The sequence below is a fragment of the Cylas formicarius genome, unplaced genomic scaffold, assembly GCF_029955315.1.
Source record: "Cylas formicarius isolate icCylForm1 unplaced genomic scaffold, icCylForm1.1 PGA_scaffold_4__25_contigs__length_36172078, whole genome shotgun sequence".
In the NCBI taxonomy this organism is placed as follows: Eukaryota; Metazoa; Arthropoda; class Insecta; order Coleoptera; family Brentidae; genus Cylas; species Cylas formicarius.
In genome coordinates, this window is record NW_026844334.1 from 10,773,092 (window position 1) to 10,795,208 (window position 22,117).

Genomic DNA, 22,117 nt, shown 5'->3' on the forward strand with positions numbered 1-22,117 from the left:
GAATTAGCAATTAACGACATTAAGGATTCTAATTTAAACAAACATGTATTAGCGAATATAATAAACTCTCAATGAATAGATAACAACCAACACAAAGAAATTTCTCAAATGTCACAAGTAAAAACTATCAAAAACAAAGCTTCTGAAAATAACATAATATTTACACGTGCAGATAAAGGGAAAACAGTAATAGCTATCAATCTCCCAGAATATATTTCAAAAACCAACCATTTTCTTTAACCAGAACTTTTCCAATGTATCAAACACGATCCTACCGAGTTATATCAAAGACAAGTCAAGGAAGTAATTACTAACTTCGCACTATCAAAATCAAAATCCCTTCTAACGCAACACTATTGTCTTTTGATGTACAAAACTTATTTCCCAGTATTCCACCTATGGATGTGATAGATTTGGTAGATTTCACCCTAACTCGGAAACAGGTGAAACAAGATTTATTAGATATCTTAATAGTATCTTTAGACCAAAATTATTTTGAATCTAATGGACAGATTTACATCTTTAAATAAGGTTTGATTATGGGAAACCCACTTAGTCCTCATATTATATCATTATATTATATCATATCATACTAGAACATCCTTTAAAAGTTTTTTATGGTGGTACAGATACGTGGATGATTGATGTTTTTGCTTGCTTTGTTGGAACGGACAAACAATTGAATTCTTTTTTAAATTACATTAACTCGTTACATAATCGTATAAAATTCACTATCAAAATTGAACAGGATAATTCTATTAATTTTTTAGACCGAACTATTACGAAAACGCAAAACAAATTAGATTGTTCACTCTTTTATACACAGACTTCTTAATACGCCACTCTTTATATCAGTTTTGTTTTATTTTTTGCAGGTTCTGGGATAATAATAAACGGACCATCTCGTACACGATTTGGGCAGCCCCTTGGAGGTGGGAGGAAGAGTGTTCGAAAATGTTTAGATTCCAGATGCAACAACGGTGTTGCATGAATGTTATGTGCAGCGGCGCGTGCACTACTCGGTGTTAAAAATAACTACATTTCCGTCCAATCGAATGTTTTTAGTTCAACGAACCTCGATGTTTCGCGTTACAAGACCGCATCAGAGACATCAGATTTATTTACGTTTCCCTCCCAAACGACCCGCGGCCGCTAATCGAAATGATATTCGCGATTTTTGAAAGTTTAGATAATGTAATATTAGCGAGACGATCAAAGCACCAGACCGAATCATCAAAAGCTTTGATGGTCGTTTTATAAGTATACAGGCGCTTGGTGCCAGTTTCTAAAATGGCAATGACGAAAGCAGATAAGTAATAGAAAGTACGGTCAAGGATATTGACGTTTTAAGACTTTTACCGTTGGGCGTTTTCACTTCGCGCCGTCAAATCAAGTTCTTTTTCCGACATTTTGCCCAAATTCGGAGCGAGAAAAAGAAATCGCTTTGCGTACAGAGTGTCCGTTAAATACAGTATGTTTGTAATTTAATTTGGCTATATCAGTTTTGCCATTAATTCAATCTGGTTATATCAGTTTTGTCATGAATTTCGCATAGTGATTTAATTTTTATAAAAATTCATGGAAGTCCATGGTGAATTATTTTCTTTGTTTCATGCAAGGTATAATAACACCTTTACCTGCATTTCTACATCAAAAAGGTCTAATTACTTATTCACTGTAAAATTAGACAGCTTACACGTTCTTTCTCATAATCAGCAGCTTTTATCGCTAAATAATAAAATAAAAACGACACTTATCAAAACTGTCAGTTACGTCGCCGTGTTCTAACTTTGGGTTTCTAAAGGAAACAGTTTTTTGTTTATACATTGTCTAATTTTTGCTACATTATATGCAATTTTTTTATTTGTGGGAGATTTTTTTTCCATTGCATAAAATAATTCGTTAAAAATTTTCTGTCTTTTTCATTTCAAGTCATTGTATTAAACAGTTTCTAAAAAAGTGCTAATTTTGATTTCTACCTTTCTCAACTCGTTGACGAAACTCAAAATAAACGAGTTTTATTTTTAAGTAAACGTAGTACAATCTGTACTCAATAATAGAACTTCTCCTTGAATTTAATTACGAAAACTAATGAAAAGAAAGGTAATTTTGCAAATTCTACGCTCATTTATTTCAGTGCCAGTGAAATAGCACGACATTATACCGTTATCGTTCTAAACTGCGGCGTTTTAAAAACCTCGACGACTTTTACAACGGCTGTTTTGAATTTTGCCACAAAATCATAGTACCGTGAAATTTGATATGTCGGAAAAACTGCTGTTTTTCAGTAAAGCGCGTTTTGCCGTCAAATTAAAGAACGTTGATGTCGAAAAATCTGTATAGCTTGGAGACACGAAGGTGAAATATAATTAAATAATTTTGTAGACAAAGCAAACAGATAATAACTCAGTCGATTATCTCTCTTCGGTCCAAATTACACGGTGCGATTAATTGTGAATGGCGTATTTAAAAAACGCGTTTGTGAAAGCTGAAATTTTATTTTGAACGAAAAAAAAAACAAATTTTTCGAGTGTGACAATTAAAAAAAAATTCAATGTTCACTTATTGTTTTTTTTTTGTAATATATGATTGAAAATATATACCAGTTAATAAACAATAATAAACGTAATAATTATTACATAGTATTAAAACATTAATACTACGTAATAATTAATGGCTAATTAATTATTAACAACAGCTTCACTCAATTTGTCCATTGCTAAGGATTTTCGAGGTATTTATTTGGAAGAAACGAAAATGAAAAGCCTATATTAGTAAAGTTGGCATCCTTTTATGAAGTATTTCATTCCATTTATAACTGCGTTGAAAAGCGAAATACTCGGGAATAAGAACGTGATTATAGAGGCGACTGGAATATTCGACCCCCTGCAATCTATAAAAGCTCTGCTATACACTTACTCAGTAAAATGAAGCCTGAGGGCGAGGAAATATAAATATTATTATTATTATTATAAATATAATATTATATTATATAAATTATGGGTAATATTATATATAACATATAGTGTGCAAATAGTTAGTGTTTTTAATTGTTACTTTGGAATTCCGTTAAGTTTCACTAGGCGTAAGTTGTTTAATTTCATAGTCGCGTTTGACGAACGCTAACGATTTTAGCTGTTTCAGAAACGTAAGAATATGCCAGCTTAGCGATATTTCTACTTAACATTTACAAAAGAAAATATGAAAATGATGATACTTCTATTGACCAAATATATTGTTATATTATTGTTAAAAATTATTAATTTTTAGCAGAACTTTTTGCTCAGTTACTTTATAAATACCACACAACACAATCGTTTCATTTTCATAGACGTTAAATAGACGCGATACAAACATCAAGTATGTCCGAATTAATCGATCTAATGATCATAACAGACGATAACGAAAACGTTAACATAAAAAATGATGGCTAGGTAAATATTTACTAATTACGTACTCCGAAATTGTTTGCACGGATAATAAATCTTGGCAAACATGGACAACACGAAATGCGCTTTATCCCAAACCTAATGCGGCTATAAATAAATGCGGAAATATTTGACAATAAATGCTGTCTTACACATTTACACGGGAACATAATTGCCGTGGGTGTAGGAAGGATTAGCATCAAGTCCTTTGCTAGATAGCCACCAGTATAACCTAACAAAAGATATTACATGAATCTATTTCTTTCTGACAAGTAATACCCATGTTCAAATCCAAATTTGGAAGAAATTAAGGATGATCTGTTGGGAAATGATATCAGTGTCATATAAAAATTGACTGTACTACTCTAAAATAGGGAAGTTCTAGCCTTCCGTATTTATTGGCCAAATCCACTAGATACATTTAACGTTTCTTGAAACATATCTGTCAATTTGTGTTGTGTTTGAATTTAGAACTGGAAAGCTTTCTCTATAATGTTGAAGACTAGGATAAATCCATAAAGGTACTGAGTCGCTATGGATACCAAAGGAACTATTTTTTAAGCAACATCAACATAGACTATACTGCGCAAACATGAAATTGATATGAAAACAAACTTTATTTTCCAAGTAGATTAACATTTTCTCTGCTAGAGGTCTCATTGAATTGTAAAATCGGCAATAGCCGAAAGGGTGAAACGGGCTTTCTTTTATAGTGTTATTGATCGTTGCCATGGAATTTCACCAAAAATAGAATCGAACCGATCAACTTGATTGACGTAAAATGGCGAATATCTTGAAGTTCTTTGGCGTGGATCGCGTGATGCTACTTTACGAAACCGTCAAACAGTACGGAGGTGTCAAAGCTTGCCTCTACAAGATGTACATAACAGATAGCTTGAAGCCGGGAAAGCTGATGGGAACAGACGAATTCGGGAACACTTACTACGAGAACCCCAGCTACTTTTTCGGAAGGGACAGATGGGTTGCGTTTGTCCCTTTTTTTTTAATTTTAAGCTTACAACATATTTCTGTAATTATTAGGTAGTGTACGTTCCTCACTTCGCTTTAGAGTACGACGCCAGTCAGGTCCCAGCGGAATGGTACGGATGGTTGCACCACAAGACCGATTTGCTTCCGCACTGTGATCCGTCTAGACCGAAATACAAATGGATGGCACAGCACATCGAAAATCTTAGCGGTACTCCGGGACAATACGTTCCGTATTCAACTACGAGGCCTAAAATACAAGCTTGGGTACCACCGTCTAATAAAAATATCCTTAAATGTCCCTGAATTAAAAAGGATACTCAAATACAATCTTATCATACAAACAAAATTTAATTTTTCAAAGAAACTTCCACAGGCTTTTACAAAACTTCTGGATTCCTCCTGCGTCGGTTTTGGCTTAGTCGAAATTGCTGACGTTTCGCCAATCATCCTGTTGACTTCTTCAGAGCTTGACTGAAACTGAAGAAGCCAACAGGATGATCGGCGAAACGTCAGCAATTTCGACTAAGCCAAAACCGACGCAGGAGGAATCCAGAAGTTTTGTAGGCATATTAATCCCTATTTATTTAATGTAAACTCTGTTCATAGATATAAGAAAGTGACTAACTGATACGAATTAAGGAGAGGCCCGGGCAAGCTGTAAGAATGAAATATGGCCGAACAGGTCCGTACTTTGCTTAGAATTTAATTATTTAGGGTTTTGTTAGGAAATATACTAAACAATATTTATTTATTTATGTATGTATTTATGTTAAAATCTAAAATAAAATTACAAATTATTTTTATTACCTACTTCAATTACTTAATAATCAGTATCACTATCGCTATCATCGCCTGTTCTAATTATTATTTGTTCTATATTATTTGCAATATGGATATACCATTGTTCTGCTTTGTCTATATGTTTAACAGAATTTGCCCAACTTTCTGGAGGGATGTTAAAAACTTCGGTTTCTATAAGTTTGAGGACATTGGAGTTAACACGGGGAAAATTATCACAGACGTATGTATTCCTTTTGTAGGTTCAAGCTTTGTAGGCACGCTATGTTACTCATATAACTGGTAAAATTTACAACATTGTTACGACGAATGGCAATATTTTTCGCAGACAGAGAAAGTCCATTTGGAATCCAACCATCTTTACAGCCAGCATGCAAAATAGTTATTCTTTTACCTCTTTTTGATGGCGCGTTTGTTTTACACTTATCACTTGAGTCAACCCAACCCTTTTCCGGGGTATCATAAGTGCCGAACCAGGTTTCTTCCAAGTAAATAATTGGCCTTTGTTGTTCTCTGTAAATCCTAATTTCTTCTGGATATTCCAGTCGCCGTTTCCGAATTCTAAAAGATTCCATTAAAACTTGCCTTTTGTCAATTTTTTTAAATCTAAAACCCATGTGTTGAATACACTTCCATAAGGTAGTTCTGGCACATGTAACACCGGTTTCATCTTTTTCAAGCCTCCTAATTAAGATATCTAATGTAGGCACACTTTGTTCCTCGTATAACTGGTAAATTTTACGCCGTATTATATCTTGATCATTTTCATCTACACTCGAGAAAATGCCAGCATCGCTTCTTTTTTTCCTCGCTAAAATGAGATTAATCACAATGTGGCTGTTTCTTCTAAAGATGCTTGTTTGCTGGCACCACGTTCAATGAGAGTCAAATAAACATTGTTTATAACTTCCTTAGTGTCAATAGAATGGTGTTTTCTACATTTGGGCGGAAGCATCTCCTGAGATACATTTGACTAGCATACATTTTGCATAATTCGCGCACACTTCAACACACGCTGTATTACACACGAAATAAAAATAATTAATAATAAACTTAAACTAAGTAGTATACCAAACCAAAGAATATTAAACACAGGTAGATATAAAATTATTTTCTATTACGGACCACAATTTTACCTATATTTAAATTTCGAAACTTTAGATAATAATCTTGTTGCATTGTATGTTAATGACCACCATTAGATAATCCCATTCAAAAGCAATTGGTCACTTTCTTATATCTATGAACAGACCATACTCGCAATAACGAGGTATATCGCGTACAACTAGCGCCCTCTCCATATTAAAAATAAGAGAATGTAAACTTCAACAATCTTATAAATGAGCAAATTTGGCTCAAAATCAATATTAGGTATCATCAGTTTGATCTGGAGAATTGCTTTTCGGTACATTTATTGCCCCGCGGTTACGCCTATGTCTGTAATATACAGTTATCCGATTTACAGCTTGATGTCTAACCGAAAAAGATTACGCAAACACGATGAAAGTACTGATTGTTTTGTTTCCGTCGAGCATGGATGGGAGAAAGAACCGCTCGTACTTTTCGTTCCACTCCTGACATCTTGTCCGTTGACCCTTCGAATAACCGGTTAATTAACCGCAGAGCCTGTCTGGTCGACCATAACGTCAGGCAGCTTTTGTCGCCATACTTGGACCGTATCACCTATCAGCTTTAATCACGGGTAATTGCTTAGAGAGAGACTGGATTGTTTTGCCAGGCAGTTTATCAATGGGCAATTATTCGGGAGATAAGCGATTAAGGACGTTGGGGTTTTCGATCGAAGTTCGTTTGCTTTAGAGAGCGGATACCATTTGGGCACAGAATTATTATTAGCTATTCCGAACTATGATCACGGTTGCGTTCTTGTCCGAGTTCAATAATAAAGCTAATTAACGTTAATTGACGATCTCATCATTGTTGAAGCGCCTAATTATCTGCAGACAGCACTTAAATTTGCTTAATTGCACGGAAATACTAAACGATGCAATTAACGTCTGGTTTCGGGAATATTCCGCTTTTGTTCACAAGAGGCGGATATAATTGAAATGCAACAGTTCAAATAAACAAAGGCAAGTGTGCTTTCGTGATGAAAGAAAAACATACCTCGAAACATACATAAGCATTTTCTGATCAAAACGAGATAGTAAAAATACAGTTGAGAACAATGGGCTTGTTGGGCTAGAGACAGTTCCAGCAAATCTTGATTCCATAATTAATGTCGAATTAATCACCAGTCCTCATTTCTTCGACGCTATAAAGATCTGCAAACTCTACCTGAAATACTAGAATCTTTAATCTGAAACTTTCAGATTAAAGTAGGAAAAAAATTGTTTACGGAATTCAAAAATCGCATATTCAACCTAATGTCAGCGTGAATAAAATGTGCAAAAGGAATGAATATTTTTAAAACAATTTTCTAAGAGTTTTGCAAGTGATGGTGATTAGTCCACAAACTCAAAAGAGCAAATTTGCCAACCGGAATGATAGACTTTTCCGTTATATGCATTGGGCATATTCTCGCAAATGAAGCATTAGTAGAGAGTATTCACAACTTCAGAGTATTTTAAATTGCCTTTTGATAGAGAAGCCACTTTAAAATGTAGTTAGGTAAACTAATGCGTAGTTAAGAATGTCAAACTTTGGAAGCTCTTCTAGAATTTGTTGCGAGTAGAACTTAGTCTTCAAAATTTGAAATCTAATGTTGAATCGTAGTAATGCAAAAGACAACGCTGATAATACGAATTTGAAATAGGAAACTGTAGAGTTATAAATTAACTAAACTTCTTGTCATGATTCTTATCAGAAGTGCTTTTGTATTTTTGTGGATTCAGAATGTGATTTTGTTGACGGTTGTCTGGTCTCATTTGGGTTTATTTTATCTGAAATTCGTTGAAAATATAACAAATTTGGGTTGGGCGGTCAGAGAAATTCCTATAATCAGTAATGTATATTGAGTATTGATACAACACTGGAAAACCTGAACATTAAACTAGACCAGATAAAATTATCAAGTTTTACTTATGTATTTTATACAGGGTGTTTTCCAATAGAATATTAATAATTAACTTATATGAACATATGTCCTAAATGTCTTAACAATATCGTTAATATGACAATTATTATCATTATTAATTCTTACTTAAGTAATTGTCTATTTTTTTACGGGATCCTTTTATATAGTTTACAAATCTATTAATAATATTTTTTTAATCGTTACAATAATGTTGGATTAAAAGTGGTATATAACATAATACAGAATAATAACCTGCATGTTAGTTTCTTTAAAATGTGGAAAACATGACTCACAAGCAGGTATCCAGTTTTATTGTTTGATCGCTTTGTTTGTCCCGACGCAAGAAGGGATGATTGTCCTCGTGGAGTTCGGCATAAGGATGTACTTTAAGGGCAGAATAAATTACACTTTATAATGGTTCGGATGTTTTTACTTTTTTCTCCTCTTTATTAAAATACTTCAAAAAATCGATGTACGGATATGAAGTACTTCAACTGTGAGGTGTAGTTTTGAAATCTTTATAATTATGTCTAATCATTGTAGTAGGCTGTGTCTTATTAATTCTGTTGTTTGGCATCAGTTTTTAAATTTAAATTTATTGATATTAAAACATCCGAGCATTGTGATTTTAAAAAAGAATAGTCGAGTTTACTAATGAGGACTTAGCAGATATGCATTTTATGTATGGTTCGGCTGATGGCAGTGCGCCGGAAACTAAGGCGATTATATCAAGAGCGCTTTCCTAATAGAGTCATACCAGATAGGCGAACATTTTCAAATGTATATATGTAGAAGGTTTACTGAAACAGGGCAAATAATCATTTAAAAGGGGCCCATCGTACTATAAGAACCCCAGAAATCGAAGAAGCAGTTTTAATTGATACAAATCCTGAACTTAGTACTAGAAAAATTGGAAATAATCTGAATATCTGCTCCTCCTTGGTTTGGAAAATTTTGCGCGATTATCTATAGAGATTTTCCCTTGTGTGTTAATTTTTGTAAATGGTTTTTGGACTAAATTGCCTGGTTTGACCAAGAAAAACTATTTATACGTGAAGCTAACTTTTCCAAAAATGCAATCAGAAATTTCCACAATAACCATATTTAGGCCGATGAAAACCCCCGCGCAGATATAAAATTTAAACAAGACAAATATTTGGGCCTCAATTGCTGGAAATTACTTAATTGGACCTTTTTTTTAGAAGAGCATTTACCAGAAGAAGTACCATATATTGGGAACAGAATGTGTGTGCTCACTTTAGTGTTACAGTAAACGAATATTTAAACCATACATTTAATAGCCGATGGACAGGTCGCGGCGGACTTCAACCATGGCCTTCTAGGTCCCCAGATTTAAATAGTTTGGACTTTTTCTTACGGGAGCATCTTAAAAGTCTGGATTATCATACCCCAGTTCACACCGTAGAAGAGCTGAAAGATCGTATAAGAGCTCCCTGCAATTTAATAAGAAACACTGGATGTATACTTCAAAGAATGCGCGTAGCAAAAAAGCTGAAGCCTGTATCCATCAAGGTAGAGGACAGTTTCAACATATCTAGTTTCTATGTTCTACTTTTTTTCAAACTAACAATTTTGTTAAAAATTGTTAATAGTACGTAGTATTTTTTAAAAATAAGAATCGTTTATTATTTATCTTGTTATTAGGATTTTATGTTATTTCATTAAAACTGTAAAAGTAAAAAGAACAGTCTTCTAATTTTTTTTTCTGAAGGACACTAGTAACTAAAAACTAGATATTTTGTTTTAAGAAAGATATTTTATTTTTCACAAAAAAAGTTCTCGATTTAACCAATGCAGTGGCGACCTAATTAACCAAAATATTATTTGTTCATGGATAGTGAGTGGCACGCCACAGATTTCTTAAAAAAAATTAAATTTGCATACATTTATACGCAGATTTGATCTCTTAATTTGCAGAGAAGAGGTTTTTATTTTCTTTAGCGGAAACCGTACATCGGATTGAAAAAATCAAGAAATTTAATAACTTTAAAAATGATTGGATATTGTAAGAATAATTTTGATTTTCAAAAAAATCAATGGCGTACCACCAATGCCTGCCAAAATAGACAGTTGAAATTCTGTGCGCCCGCCAATGGTGTATTTCAAAAAAATTGTTGTGCACTAAGTAATGCCTTTTGATAGATAGTACATGTGTGCCAGATTTCATTAAAATATCTCAAGTGGTATTACAGATTTAAAAAAAATATATATTTTATTTTTGAAAACCACCCTGTATCTCAAAAGTGAAGGCGTTTAGAACATATGTTCATATGAAGTTTTCTTATCGTTTCTTAATTATTGACATTCAATTATAAAGCACCCTGCATTATTAATGACTCGATACTTAATATATATAAATGGCCATGTGGCGAACCTGGAGATGTCCATAAAATTTTTCAAGTGTCAAGCGCCCTCATTAAAATGCATATTTTCGATAGCGACCGTTAAAAACTAGGCCTGCGGGTGATCGCTATACCGCCACAAGAAAGACCACTAGCGTTCCCGCGTGCGTGTTTCTGGGATGCAACGACCGCAGCTACCGCAAAAAAAATCAATCGCAGACGCAACAAAAGCACCTACATTTTGACATACCATGCCTCTTTGACCGTTCCCGATTCCAAACGCGGCAGGCTGTCCTTGCTCTTCTCTCGCAGGTGTGACATAAAAGTCATATTCACCAAAACTCAAATGCTTGGAAAGCGATAGGCGACACACCACCACTGACCTCAATTCACATGACCGATCGCGTTCTCGCGATAACGCTCGCTGGGTAATGAGAAAGCCGCAGCTTTCACCAGACCAGCAAGTCGGTACGCGACTGACTGCTGCAGGATTGCGACGCGCGCGCTCCCGAGATTTTTCCTGCTGTGCTGCCGCCACCGCCAGCAGCTCCGGGGAGACCGTCTCCTGTTGGTACGGGTGAGAGACAATCGTCTGGGTTGCGTATCTTCCGGCGCGAATCCCACCAAATATTGAAGCGTTGAACAATTCAGATACGTTAGGATTTGACTGCGGGCCATAGGGAGGGTGAAACTACCTCACGCTACATCTACATTTAATTTAAGTGAAATTTTCGTTTGTTAGCCTCTAAAATCGTTCTTCAAATGACTCTAGTGGACACCTAACTACCTACTATACTTTTTCTACGACCTTTAGTATTTGGGAACATTTTCGCAAAACAACACGGCTCGGATCGGATCCGTGAGAAATCAAACTGACGTGGTAAAGTGACATCTCCGGCACGCTAGATCGGTGTGTAATTAGGCATTTTACAGGCGGGAGTAGAAAAACTCTTTATCTCACTCGTGCCAAATAAACTCGTGAGTCAAATGCCGTTTACCGCATTTTTTGCATAATATACTATTTTTGGTTAATTTTTCAGACACTTCCATAGGCTACTGCGATGCTATTTACAAATGTTCTTCTGCTCTTATGGCTTGTAAACGTATGCTTTAATAATGGCGAAAGTGTCAGTAATACGTCCTCAGTATTTTAATTAATCATTCTGGTAAAAAAAAGATCTTGGAGGAAGGAAAACGTGGACCATTTTGCTATATAAAGGAATTGTTTTACTGTAATTACATTGCTTTGCTTTGTTACTTGATGTTTTAGTGGCAAAGTGTCTCTTATCTTGGCATTAATCACAGCGTTCTCTGCATTTTTTCTTTGAAGATTGATTAGCTTCTGATTTCCGAGTGACTTTCATTCTTCTGAAGTGGTTTTGCTTTTGAGAGGACGATTCTGTTGACTGCTGGTCAAAATATATGAAAAATTACAAAAGTTACTGATGATATTTAATAAATTTTATTGCAATTTCTTTGTGCACTCAAGTTTTTCCAAATATTGCCGCCGGATTAGTATTGAGTTTCTTGTTATTAATTTCTTAATTGTAATAATTGTAATATTGAAATAATAAACATATCTCGAATTTTGAGAAATTATTACGCCATGGGCATTTTGTGATTGCCAGCTAATATGTTTGCGCAAGTAGTAACTGACATGTGGAGTTGACAAATGCTGACACGCGCCTACCTAGGACAAAAAAACAACATCATAAATTTGAGTGTATTGTAGAATATTGTCCCGTACCTTCTTATATTTTAAGTGATTATCAAAAATACTTTGTTTAAATACAAATAAGTCTAAAATGGACAGAGTTTGACAGCCTAAACAAGAGTACCTTTCAATGAAAAATTAAACATTCTTTTAAATGTTCATCATGTTTCAACCATAACTCGACAGATAAAACTAATCTGAATCGATTTATCTGAATAATATGTTGAAACTAACGCCCCCTAGGAGCAACATCGAAATAAGTTTGAAATTCGTAATTGTCATATCAATATTTATATTATAAAATTCAGAATAAACTTGGCGTCTATTATCTCTTATTACTCGACGGTAAAAAGTACTAAAGTAAAGTAAAAGTAAAGTTTTATTAAGTTTTAATTTTTTAAAAACGAAATGCAACTCCTTAAATATGTTCTGTTTTTACTTTGTTGACTTACAATTTCGGTTTTTGTTTTAATAAATGATTACGATTTAAGGAAATTTATTCACAATAAAGCGATATTTACAAAATATGATTTGAGATTCAGAACTCGTACAGTACATCATGTTGTATAACGATTTATTAAAAATATGATTTCTGAACATCTGTCGGTTTTAGGGAGCACGTACAAGTTACAACGTTGCCTTTTGCTCCTTTGTCAACGCCAAATGAGCTGTTGACCTCTGATCCCTTTGTCGTGACTTACACTCCAATTCTTGTAAATAATAATAGCTAACTATAAGAGCGACTCGATTACTAATTCACCTTTTATTCTACAAAGTTGAGTCAAATTAAGCGATATCAATATGGTAACGACAATTTTTTATTACAATAAGCGCTTTTCCCGGAACTTATAAATATCAATCCGAACTCCTCTCTAAAGAAATTCGATTCTATACAAAATAAGCTTAAAGAAGTGACGAAATAATTTTTAAAAAATAAATCGCAATTCGAAAATGAAAAAAAATCTTGGCCCATGAGGGGATCGAACCCGCGACCTTCGCGTTATTAGCACGACGCTCTAACCAACTGAGCTAATGGGCCGCTCAACTACAAAGTCCAGCTTTTAGTACTCCCTCTCGGACAACATTGTGACAGTAAATTAGGATATTTTCCAAGAACATGATCGAGCTCTATTTCCAATAATACCACTAGATTCGTAATTTCGTAATTATTTACAGCATCTTAGCTAAGTGGACTTATTTTTGCATGCGCCTATTAATATTTTTCTCAAGGAATTGACGATGACAGCGCGTTCGGGTGATTTGGTTAAGAATATCTTCTCGGAAATCTTGGCACGGACGCACAACGGGCATTTTTCGCCAGAAACGCGTTTAAAAGAACAGATACAAAACTAACGACGGCGAAAGTAGAGTAAAAAAAACACCTGCGGGACATCCTTACGAAACAGAGCCCTCCAAATCACTTTTGATACTATTCTAGACTCTAGGTAGTTTGTTTTTTGATTTTATCGATTAACGTCATTTATAATAGGCAACAAGTCCGTTTTGTTTGGCTTCTGGCCATTCTTTTATGTAACCAACTGCACGTGTTGAGGTTGTTTTAAGCTTTGTATCACTGTATGGGCAAATATCAGTTGCGATTCGATTCTCTGACAGCGCGAGAAGGCCGGACGATGTTCTCGAGATGCGTCTGCATTACCAAAACCGCCCCGTTCAAACGCGGCTCGCTGTTTAACGACATATTCGACATGAACAAAGTTATGTGCGTGTTTATCGTCGCAAAATCGATCCGGAAAGCACTCGCACAGCTTTAAAACCAAACCGGTATTATGGATAACCCTTCTTATAGAATGTTAAAATCAAATTTAAAAGACATTAAACTAGCGAAACCCCCCGAAAATAATCATAACCACGGCGAGACACGAGCATTAAATAAAAACAAAGTTAAATTTTATTTTTAACTTTAACACGCAATCACACGGAAAAGTGGTCTATCTGTAAAATTATAGTCGTAAAATTAAACTTTACGTGCAATAAAACATCGTTTGATTGTTGTCTTATTTACAGCGGTATAGAATTCCGGACCTATCCAACAGTCACTAAACATTTATTATAGCTAGATATCTAGCATTTTACTTAGTTACCTCTCTATTGTAATAGCAATTTTGCCATTTGAAAGCTGTAGAAGCTGAATGAATTGTTTGAAATATTATTACGTTAGAAGAGAGCCCAAACACTCTTCCCCCTTTAAAAATTCTAGAGAAACGAAATTTTTGGAAATTTCGGTTTTACGACCCCAGTTAATGATTTTTCGGTCTCGATCGTGGAGGTGGTGTCCCATTTTAAATTGCAAAGTTACCATTCGTTTCGCTGCTGCAAATGTCGACGCATTTCAATAATCAAATGGACTAAATTCTCTAAAAGCGTAATTTGTTTTTAACAAAACAACAAAATTCTTAGTAATTTCAACTTTCTACACCATTTTTTTTATCTATAAATAGATATGTCTGCACACCTGAGGTCATTGGGCATCTAACATATACCTCGAACTCAGCTTGGATTGGAAACAATCATATACTAATTTAATCATATAATAATTTAAAAATCTTACGAACTATGACTTACGGTTATTAAGATACTTACATCAATGGAGAATCCAGGATTAATAGATGAAAGTTATTGTTGACTGGCGCATTAATTACCACGGCAGGTATCGCAGTCCTTAAGTTTAATCACTCTTGTTTTAAATGAATGGAAAATTTATAAAATTTGAGCACGGCTGCAAATGAAACGATACTCTTGAGATTTTTAAAATGTCCGATTCGCACGATGAATCGGTTGAGCATCTCACGGTCTAAACACACCCTAATTATACTTCCCACAGATACATCTAAAATATAGATAACTAACCGCGATGCAACTGCACATGTAGGTAAGAGGTCAACGAACTCCAAAGCAAGACATACGGATCAAACGGGATGGACAATGGTAAGTTTCATTCGCGAGTGTGGCATTTCGTTTTATCGCCGTTTTAAATCAACCCCTACGTTTCTTTCACTCGCCCGCACCAGAACGAAACCGATCGGGCCCGTAGCAACGCCGATAATCAACGAACAATACATCAAACACTTTCTTTACAACCCGTGCGATCGCCGCCCGATTTCAAATTCAAGACTTTCGAGTTCGTAGCGAACTCGGAGAAGATTATTGCCTTAAACGTCAGAAATCCATTGTTATTGTTTACCCGACAAAAGCGCACAGGGCGAAACAATGGACGCTCGGAACGGAGTGGGGGATGCAAGGAGGGCCTTAGCTCATGGCGCAAGAGTCGAAGAATGACGTCACCAGGAAATTGCTCAATCTGGCAAGAATTAAAAAAAAAATGAATTTGGCGGATGCGCCAGGACATTCAAATTGTTATAATTGCGTTTTTGGTAAATTGTAAAAGCGAACCGCCTTTCGAAAGCGGTGAAAGTAAAGGCCATTTTGTCTTTTTTATACGACAACTTACTAATATCGATTTTGTTTGATCATGTTAGATATTATCCGCTTATATGCAGAGTCCGAATTATTTACGGTGCTACGACCTATTTATATAGGCTTCAACTTAGAAAACAAAACGAATGCCATCCCTAATCGATAGACAAACAAACTGAGCCCCCAGCAACCCAGCAAAAACCTGCTATTATATTCCAATAAATACTGTTCTTGAACGCCGTCTTAAATATTTTAACGATATCGATATTTGCGTTACTCATCAGTCGTTTTCCGTTTAGTTCGTTTGGTAAATTCACCTAATAAAAACCGCGTAAGTTAATTTTAAAAAAATATGACCAGCAAGCAGGACGATGTCATAAAAGTCGGTTTAGCGATATGGGTGTGCATTTGTATCCTGTTCGCTATATGGTTCGCTAGTAAATTCTTGAAGGGCAGGAACCAACTCCACGCAAACTTGAACGTCGTGGAAGACAGCCTGAGGAAGATGCAAGAAAGGATCGAGAGCGAGCAGCTCAAAAAGAGGATGGGTTTCGTGGAAAGTCTCGACGAGATAACCGCGTGTTTGGAGGAAGAAAACGTAATTATTTCCGCATTAACATTTCACGTTGTGTGTCAATTAGTTGTCGATTTTAATTATAATTTTTTTTCTATATTTGTTTGATCTGACGGGTAGGTAGGAGACGAGTTTAATGGGTCAAAAAATTAATTTGCCATTGTTAAGTCGGTCGCGTAAATTTCATTCGTGTGTTTATTTCTTTTGGATGGAGAACTTCAGTATTCCAACTAAACTGATTTTTATTATTTTTATTTTCATTTAGCAAAAATATACAAAACATATTTACTCCGAAAAAGAGAAATCGATGAAAACATGTTGTAATCCGTATAGTTTGTTGCCATGTCTCCCGTATGCTCGAGATATTTCCTTTTCTCTACGAGAAATCGAAACTAAAAACACTTCATCGCAAAATACAAACATGAAACACCAGAAAGTAGTTGTAAACGTGTGGAAAATGGTGATATCTTCTTGTTCGTATTTGGCGTTAGCTCTTTTGTTTTGGCTATTCCTCCGACTGTTTCACGCTTGTTTCTGGTTTCCTAAATACTTGCAGAAGTCCAGAGACAACAATCAGGAGAGGGAGAACATAGAAGCGACGCAATGTCGGGTGGAAGATGAAGACAAGAAAACCTTGTAATGTTTGCATTGTTATCGTTTTTACACAATTATATTGTTGTAGTCATTCGATATGAATTTGGTTATTTTTTAGAAAAATGTGTAAATTTTCTATTCCATTATAGAGACCTCTAATTCATTAGCAGTAAATCTTGTTGTACAAAAAGCCATACAGCCACATGTTACAAAATAAAATATCACCGAATTTTCGAGTTGATCTTAGTTTGTGTGGCGGATTTGGTCACTTTGAGGGGTGCATGTTCTTAAACGCATTTTTTTTACAAAGCCCTTTTCTTGTAAATTGATCGCAAGTTGTTTAGAATTAAACATATCTAACATTAATTTGCTTTTTCTTTTAATTTTCTCTGTAACATTGAAAATTAACAAAAGCCTAATAAATGATATAGGTCAAAACTGGGGGTAGGTCCGAGATTAATTGGACATATGCATAAAAGTTTTTAATTGATCCCTGATGACTCTTTATTGCGTCCTTTTAAAGGCAGGTATAATTTTTTTTTGTCTTAATTGATCCTTGAAAAATAAAATTACATCTTTTAAAAACAGTGCTTTAATTATTAAATAGTTATGGGTTGTAACAACTCTTAACAGCAAAAAAAAAAAGTTATATCACAATACTAAAACAAAATATTTCATCGAATACAACAGTAGTGGAATGTTTAAGTAATACATAAATATTTGGTGTAACAGATTAAAATCAATAATAAAATATGTATAAATAACACTGAACGTCATATTATTATTAGAATATCTTTTTTATCTCTATTTGTGATACATCTTCACTGCTAATATACTAACAAATAAAAGGTAAATGATACAAAAATATGATTATTAAATACTGAGCATTTCATGGAATAGTTTCCAGACAGTCACGGATCTGTGTCCATGTTTGTAGACCCTACGATATTAAACTAATAGAAAAAGCAAGATTCGTCTAACAAAAGACTCACCTTTTTAGCAGTTTTTAGCTGCAAAAATGCATAGCCGGCCAATGTTTCTCGCAAATCACGCAGCTTTTGTCCCCTAAACCTTTCTATATCACTCAAAGCTTGAGTGGTGAAAATGCTGCAACAAAGATTACAAAAGGATGCTTAAAACATCTTTACAATTTTGCAAACCTCAAAACCTCTCTGTTGTTGTTAACAGCTACCGCCCCGGTTTGTATCTGCTGGTCTAAGTTCCCAAGTTTAAACTCTTTGACTTCCTCAGTGTCAACAGCACCAAACAATCTAGACATCAGTCCAGTTTTACCTTGCTGCACTTTCGCCCTCTCTATATTCTTACTGGCCAAATTCTCTTCAGAGTCTTCCAGCTCTAACTGTAACATCTCGTGATTCCTGCATACTGATTCTAATGAATTAGCAAAAAATAAGTATTCCTTTAGCTGGTCAGCCAACAATTCTTCCTCTTCCAAAGCTGCATCAATACAAGAAGCAAATGAATCCAAATAATGTCCAGTTTTTTGAAGGGCATCTCCCATTTCTTTTTCACTGGCGCTCCATTCGCTAAAGACCCTTCCATAATTTGCATGTAGCTTATGCACATTATATTGTTTCTCCGCCACACGGCACCTCACTTTTAAAAGGTTGGTGAGGTTTGAATGCAATGACTGGCTGTATTCCTTGATATTTTCAAATTGTGCATCCGGGCGTTTCAGTCTTATTGATACGTTAATAAACTTGAGTTTATTTTCTATAACCTGCAAATAACCATTTGCTTTTAAAGATTCCTTCCAACCATCCTCATCTTGCAAGAATTCTATGAAATGTTTATCCCAGCCAAGAATTTGATGTGACGCCACTCTCAACAAAAAATTTTCCAAGCCTGCTCGACGTCTGTCTATAAAATTTGGGTCAAATGTATCATTGGATATTTTTTGCCAACCAAATAACACCCGTTTTTCAGGCAGTGGTGGCAAAACTATATAAGGGTAAGTAATTTCCAAATAATTCCTAAGCTGCTCAAATTCTGTGTATCTTCTCCATATTGTCGAAAGTTTCAAGAGTTCGCTCTCAAAATTAGGATCAATAATCCTAAAATTCCATCAGATTTATAGACAACATACAATTTTTCCATTCATATTTCTTACCTGGTTTCAATCAAGTACACAGTGAAATAATCCTTTAAGTTTAAAGCGCCATTGGTCCGTTTTTCCGATTCAGAGACCGATATTTCTATATGACTTAATAGAGTATCCTACAATAAATTTACTAGATTAGAAGATACATCAGGTGATTAATTTGATCTATATTACAATCGAATTTGCGTTCAGTTCTTCATTAACTGCCTTCTGTTGAGTATCCATAATCGGGAGACTAATGTCCTTATATACATTCAAAATAAAATACCAACTTTTAATATCACATTATTTGCTTTTTATCACTTTTTTAAATTAGGTCAAATGAACCATTTTGTAAATAAATATTTCAATTTCAATAGCACAAGCACAGATTAATAGTTTTCGCGCCATGAACAAACTAAACGCACAGAATAAATCTTATTTTAGTTACGTTACCCAAAATGTTAGGCAAAATGAAGAATATTAGTCAAGAAAAAAGAAGAACAATTGACGTTTCTTGTCAATACTTTCCATAGATATAAGTCAGTATATGTTTGTTTTCATTTAAATATTACAAAATGATGAACCCACCATTAATATTTGGAATACAAAGTACAGCAGGTGCTGTCCCTGTACGAAATGAAAAAGGCGAAATATCAATGCAAAAAGTAAAGGTTCACAGGTATGTATCAGGCAAGAGACCAGATTACGCCCAGGATGTACATTCAGACAGCGAGGAGGACGAAGACGATTTTCTAGAACGAAGGCATCACGTCCCAAGAGAGCCTACACCGGAACCTGTAAAAAGTGACGACGAACTAAATGATCCTAGATTGAAACGGCTCCGGAATGTAGAAGTTGATACTGAAGTAAGACCTGAACGTAGAAGGCATGTTGTGGAGCCTGAAGTTTTGGAGTCGTCCGAGGAAGAAGAAGACATTAACATAAATCTACCTGAGCAGAAACACACATTGGAAGCTGGTCCAGATGATGATGTTTCTGAAGAAGAACTTAGTGATGGAGAAATTGAGCGTAAAAGAGAAATTTTGAAACAAAGAATGTTAAGAACCAAAGCTGAAGAAGAGATATTAAAGGAAGAGGCGGATTCCAGTTCTACAGAGGAAGAAGAATCCGAGGAAGAATATACAGATTCCGAAGAAGAGACTGGGCCTAGGTTGAAGCCGGTATTTGTGAGAAAACGTGATAGGGTAACAATTATCGAAAAAGAAAAAGAGGCAGCAAAACAAAAACGACTGGAGGAAGATGAGGTTCGAAAGGCAGAAGAGAAACGCCGCCAGACATTAAGAATGGTTGAAGATTTAATTAGAAATAAGGACAAGGATAAGGATAAAGAAAATAATGAACCAAATTTGGCAGATGTTTGTACAGATGATGAAAATGACGAAGTGGAATATGAGGAATGGAAACTAAGGGAATTGAAAAGAATAAAACGTGACAGAGAAGAGAGGGAAGCTATAGAAAAAGAAAAGATGGAAATAGAAAAGATGCGAAACATGACAGAAGAAGAGAGAAGATTGGCATTAAGATTAAATCCAAAAACTGTTACAAACAAAGCCACAAAGGGTAAATACAAGTTTTTGCAGAAATATTATCATCGTGGCGCATTTTATCTGGATAAAGAGGATGAGGTGTTCAAGAGAGATTTTGCACAAGCAACATTGGAAGATCATTTTGATAAGACAATCTTGCCCAAGGTCATGCAGGTTAAGAATTTTGGTCGTTCTGGAAGAACCAAGTATACTCACTTGGTTGACCAAGACACTACACAATTTGACTCTCCATGGTCAACAGAGAACCAACAGAATCTAAAATTCCATTCGTCACAGGCTGGTGGTGCCAAACAAGTTTTTGAGAAGCCCGCTTTAAAGAAAAGGAAAACTACTAATTAACATTGTGAAATACCGACAACTGTGGTGGTGAAAGTGCATATTGATTTTCTTATTAGTTGTAAAAAATATTCATAGAAACAATAAAGGCAGATATTTATTATGAATGAAATAAATTACATCCAGACTCACACTATTGGGTTTGGTCATTTATTAGGCTGCACCGCCACCTTGAGTGTCTTGACTTGTGGCAGATGAAATTACCATAATTATGACAATTGGTACAATATACATCCACTAAAAATATTTAATTTAAAAATTGATTTTTTTATATCAGGAAATACTTGCATATTTTGCCAAAAATGACCTATTGTCTTTGACATCTCCTTTTTCTCGAGTCTCTTTTTCCCTCTCTAACTTTTGTATATATGTTGCAGTGTCAGGGCTATAAAATAAGAAATGATTAGAAATCAACAAGAAAACTAAATTATAAAAATCACAATATATTGGTATTTTCTTACATTGGACCAGTTTCGGCATGTCTGACATACACACTTGTAGTAAATTCCTTTAGTTTATCAACATCAAGGCTTGCACCTTCGCAACTTGACTTTGAAGCTATGACCATAGTTACAGCTATTACCCTGCCCATATAATCAAGGGACACAGAAATTCTATCATCTAACTCAGCTTCTCCTAACATACACTTTAAAAAAAGAGTACATTAATAGTACCAAAATAACTACTTGAACCCTTACAGCTTTAACGGTTGATAAAAATGTTCTTTCTGCGCCATCACTGCTAATAACTGTTGATTTAAGTCTATAGAATTCATTGTTTATTGCTAATATCTGTAACTTTTGCTTGTCCTCCGCAGTTAACGGAATTTGTCTGACAATGGCTTGTCCTAATCTTAAGCTATGGATACTTATGTTACCCCTTTCGGTAAAACTTGAATGGGACCCTCCTTGGAGAGAGTGTTGTAGTTTTATTATCACGGAACCATCATATTCCAAACTGCTCTACAATAAACTATTTAATAAAACCGATTTTCACACTGTTGCTTTTATTTACAGAATTAACAACCGAATATAAGGTTCCGATAATTAAAAATTCTTTAATCAACATTTTCACCAAAAGATTAGTTAGGTTATATTCAACTTCCTGCTATTTCTTTAGTATGCACATTTATTCCTAAAACAAAAAATGTTTTTTTCTAAAGTTCTATGGTGCCTATGG

The 22,117-nt window shown here is 34.9% G+C and overlaps 6 protein-coding genes and 1 non-coding gene across 10 annotated transcripts in view; 3 read left to right on the forward strand and 4 right to left on the reverse strand.

The window, feature by feature from the left end:
* LOC132701209 (uncharacterized) overlaps positions 1–15,821 on the reverse strand; it is a 42,670-nt gene extending 26,849 nt beyond the window's left edge. The window contains exon 1 of one of the 3 annotated variants that reach the window (XM_060668975.1): positions 14,929–15,821. In XM_060668975.1, the coding sequence (XP_060524958.1) occupies positions 14,929–14,930 (2 nt within the window). In that variant the 5' untranslated portion in view covers positions 14,931–15,821. Of the gene's footprint in view, positions 1–10,851; positions 11,156–14,928 lie in introns of those variants that run through there. The other 2 variants (XM_060668973.1, XM_060668974.1) reach the window with 2 other exon arrangements.
* LOC132701170 (probable NADH dehydrogenase [ubiquinone] 1 alpha subcomplex subunit 12) lies at positions 4,156–4,751 on the forward strand. The gene is made up of 2 exons (XM_060668894.1): positions 4,156–4,410; positions 4,470–4,751. Exons 1-2 carry the CDS (start codon positions 4,210–4,212, stop codon positions 4,719–4,721), a joined length of 453 nt encoding a protein of 150 aa, XP_060524877.1. The 5' UTR covers positions 4,156–4,209; the 3' UTR covers positions 4,722–4,751.
* Positions 13,293–13,366, reverse strand: Trnai-aau (transfer RNA isoleucine (anticodon AAU)). The gene has a single exon. It is a non-coding gene; the product is annotated as a tRNA-Ile (tRNA).
* Positions 15,822–15,976: 155 nt separating the features above from the next.
* Positions 15,977–17,021, forward strand: LOC132701213 (uncharacterized). Of its 2 annotated transcripts, none has more exons than XM_060668980.1 (2): positions 15,977–16,360; positions 16,896–17,021. In XM_060668980.1, the coding sequence occupies exons 1-2, from the start codon at positions 16,115–16,117 to the stop codon at positions 16,974–16,976; spliced, it is 327 nt and encodes a 108-aa protein (XP_060524963.1). In that variant the 5' UTR covers positions 15,977–16,114; the 3' UTR covers positions 16,977–17,021. The 2 variants fall into 2 exon arrangements, with proteins under 2 accessions (XP_060524963.1, XP_060524962.1); XM_060668979.1 differs by having other exon boundaries at positions 16,008–16,360; positions 16,893–17,021.
* Positions 17,022–17,450: 429 nt separating this feature from the next.
* On the reverse strand, positions 17,451–19,424 carry LOC132701208 (sorting nexin-4-like). Its single transcript, XM_060668972.1, has 5 exons — positions 19,227–19,424; positions 19,062–19,168; positions 18,091–19,005; positions 17,923–18,037; positions 17,451–17,870 (listed from the first exon to the last, which is right to left on the reverse strand). The coding sequence occupies exons 1-5, from the start codon at positions 19,275–19,277 to the stop codon at positions 17,820–17,822; spliced, it is 1,239 nt and encodes a 412-aa protein (XP_060524955.1). The 5' UTR covers positions 19,278–19,424; the 3' UTR covers positions 17,451–17,819.
* Positions 19,425–19,529: 105 nt separating this feature from the next.
* LOC132701207 (microfibrillar-associated protein 1) lies at positions 19,530–21,041 on the forward strand. The gene has a single exon (XM_060668971.1). The coding sequence runs from the start codon at positions 19,610–19,612 to the stop codon at positions 20,939–20,941; it is 1,332 nt and encodes a 443-aa protein (XP_060524954.1). The 5' UTR covers positions 19,530–19,609; the 3' UTR covers positions 20,942–21,041.
* LOC132701211 (ER membrane protein complex subunit 10) lies at positions 20,997–22,112 on the reverse strand. The gene is made up of 5 exons (XM_060668976.1): positions 21,953–22,112; positions 21,637–21,900; positions 21,400–21,584; positions 21,227–21,323; positions 20,997–21,175 (listed from the first exon to the last, which is right to left on the reverse strand). Exons 1-5 carry the CDS (start codon positions 22,004–22,006, stop codon positions 21,092–21,094), a joined length of 684 nt encoding a protein of 227 aa, XP_060524959.1. The 5' UTR covers positions 22,007–22,112; the 3' UTR covers positions 20,997–21,091.
* Positions 22,113–22,117: the final 5 nt, after the last annotated feature.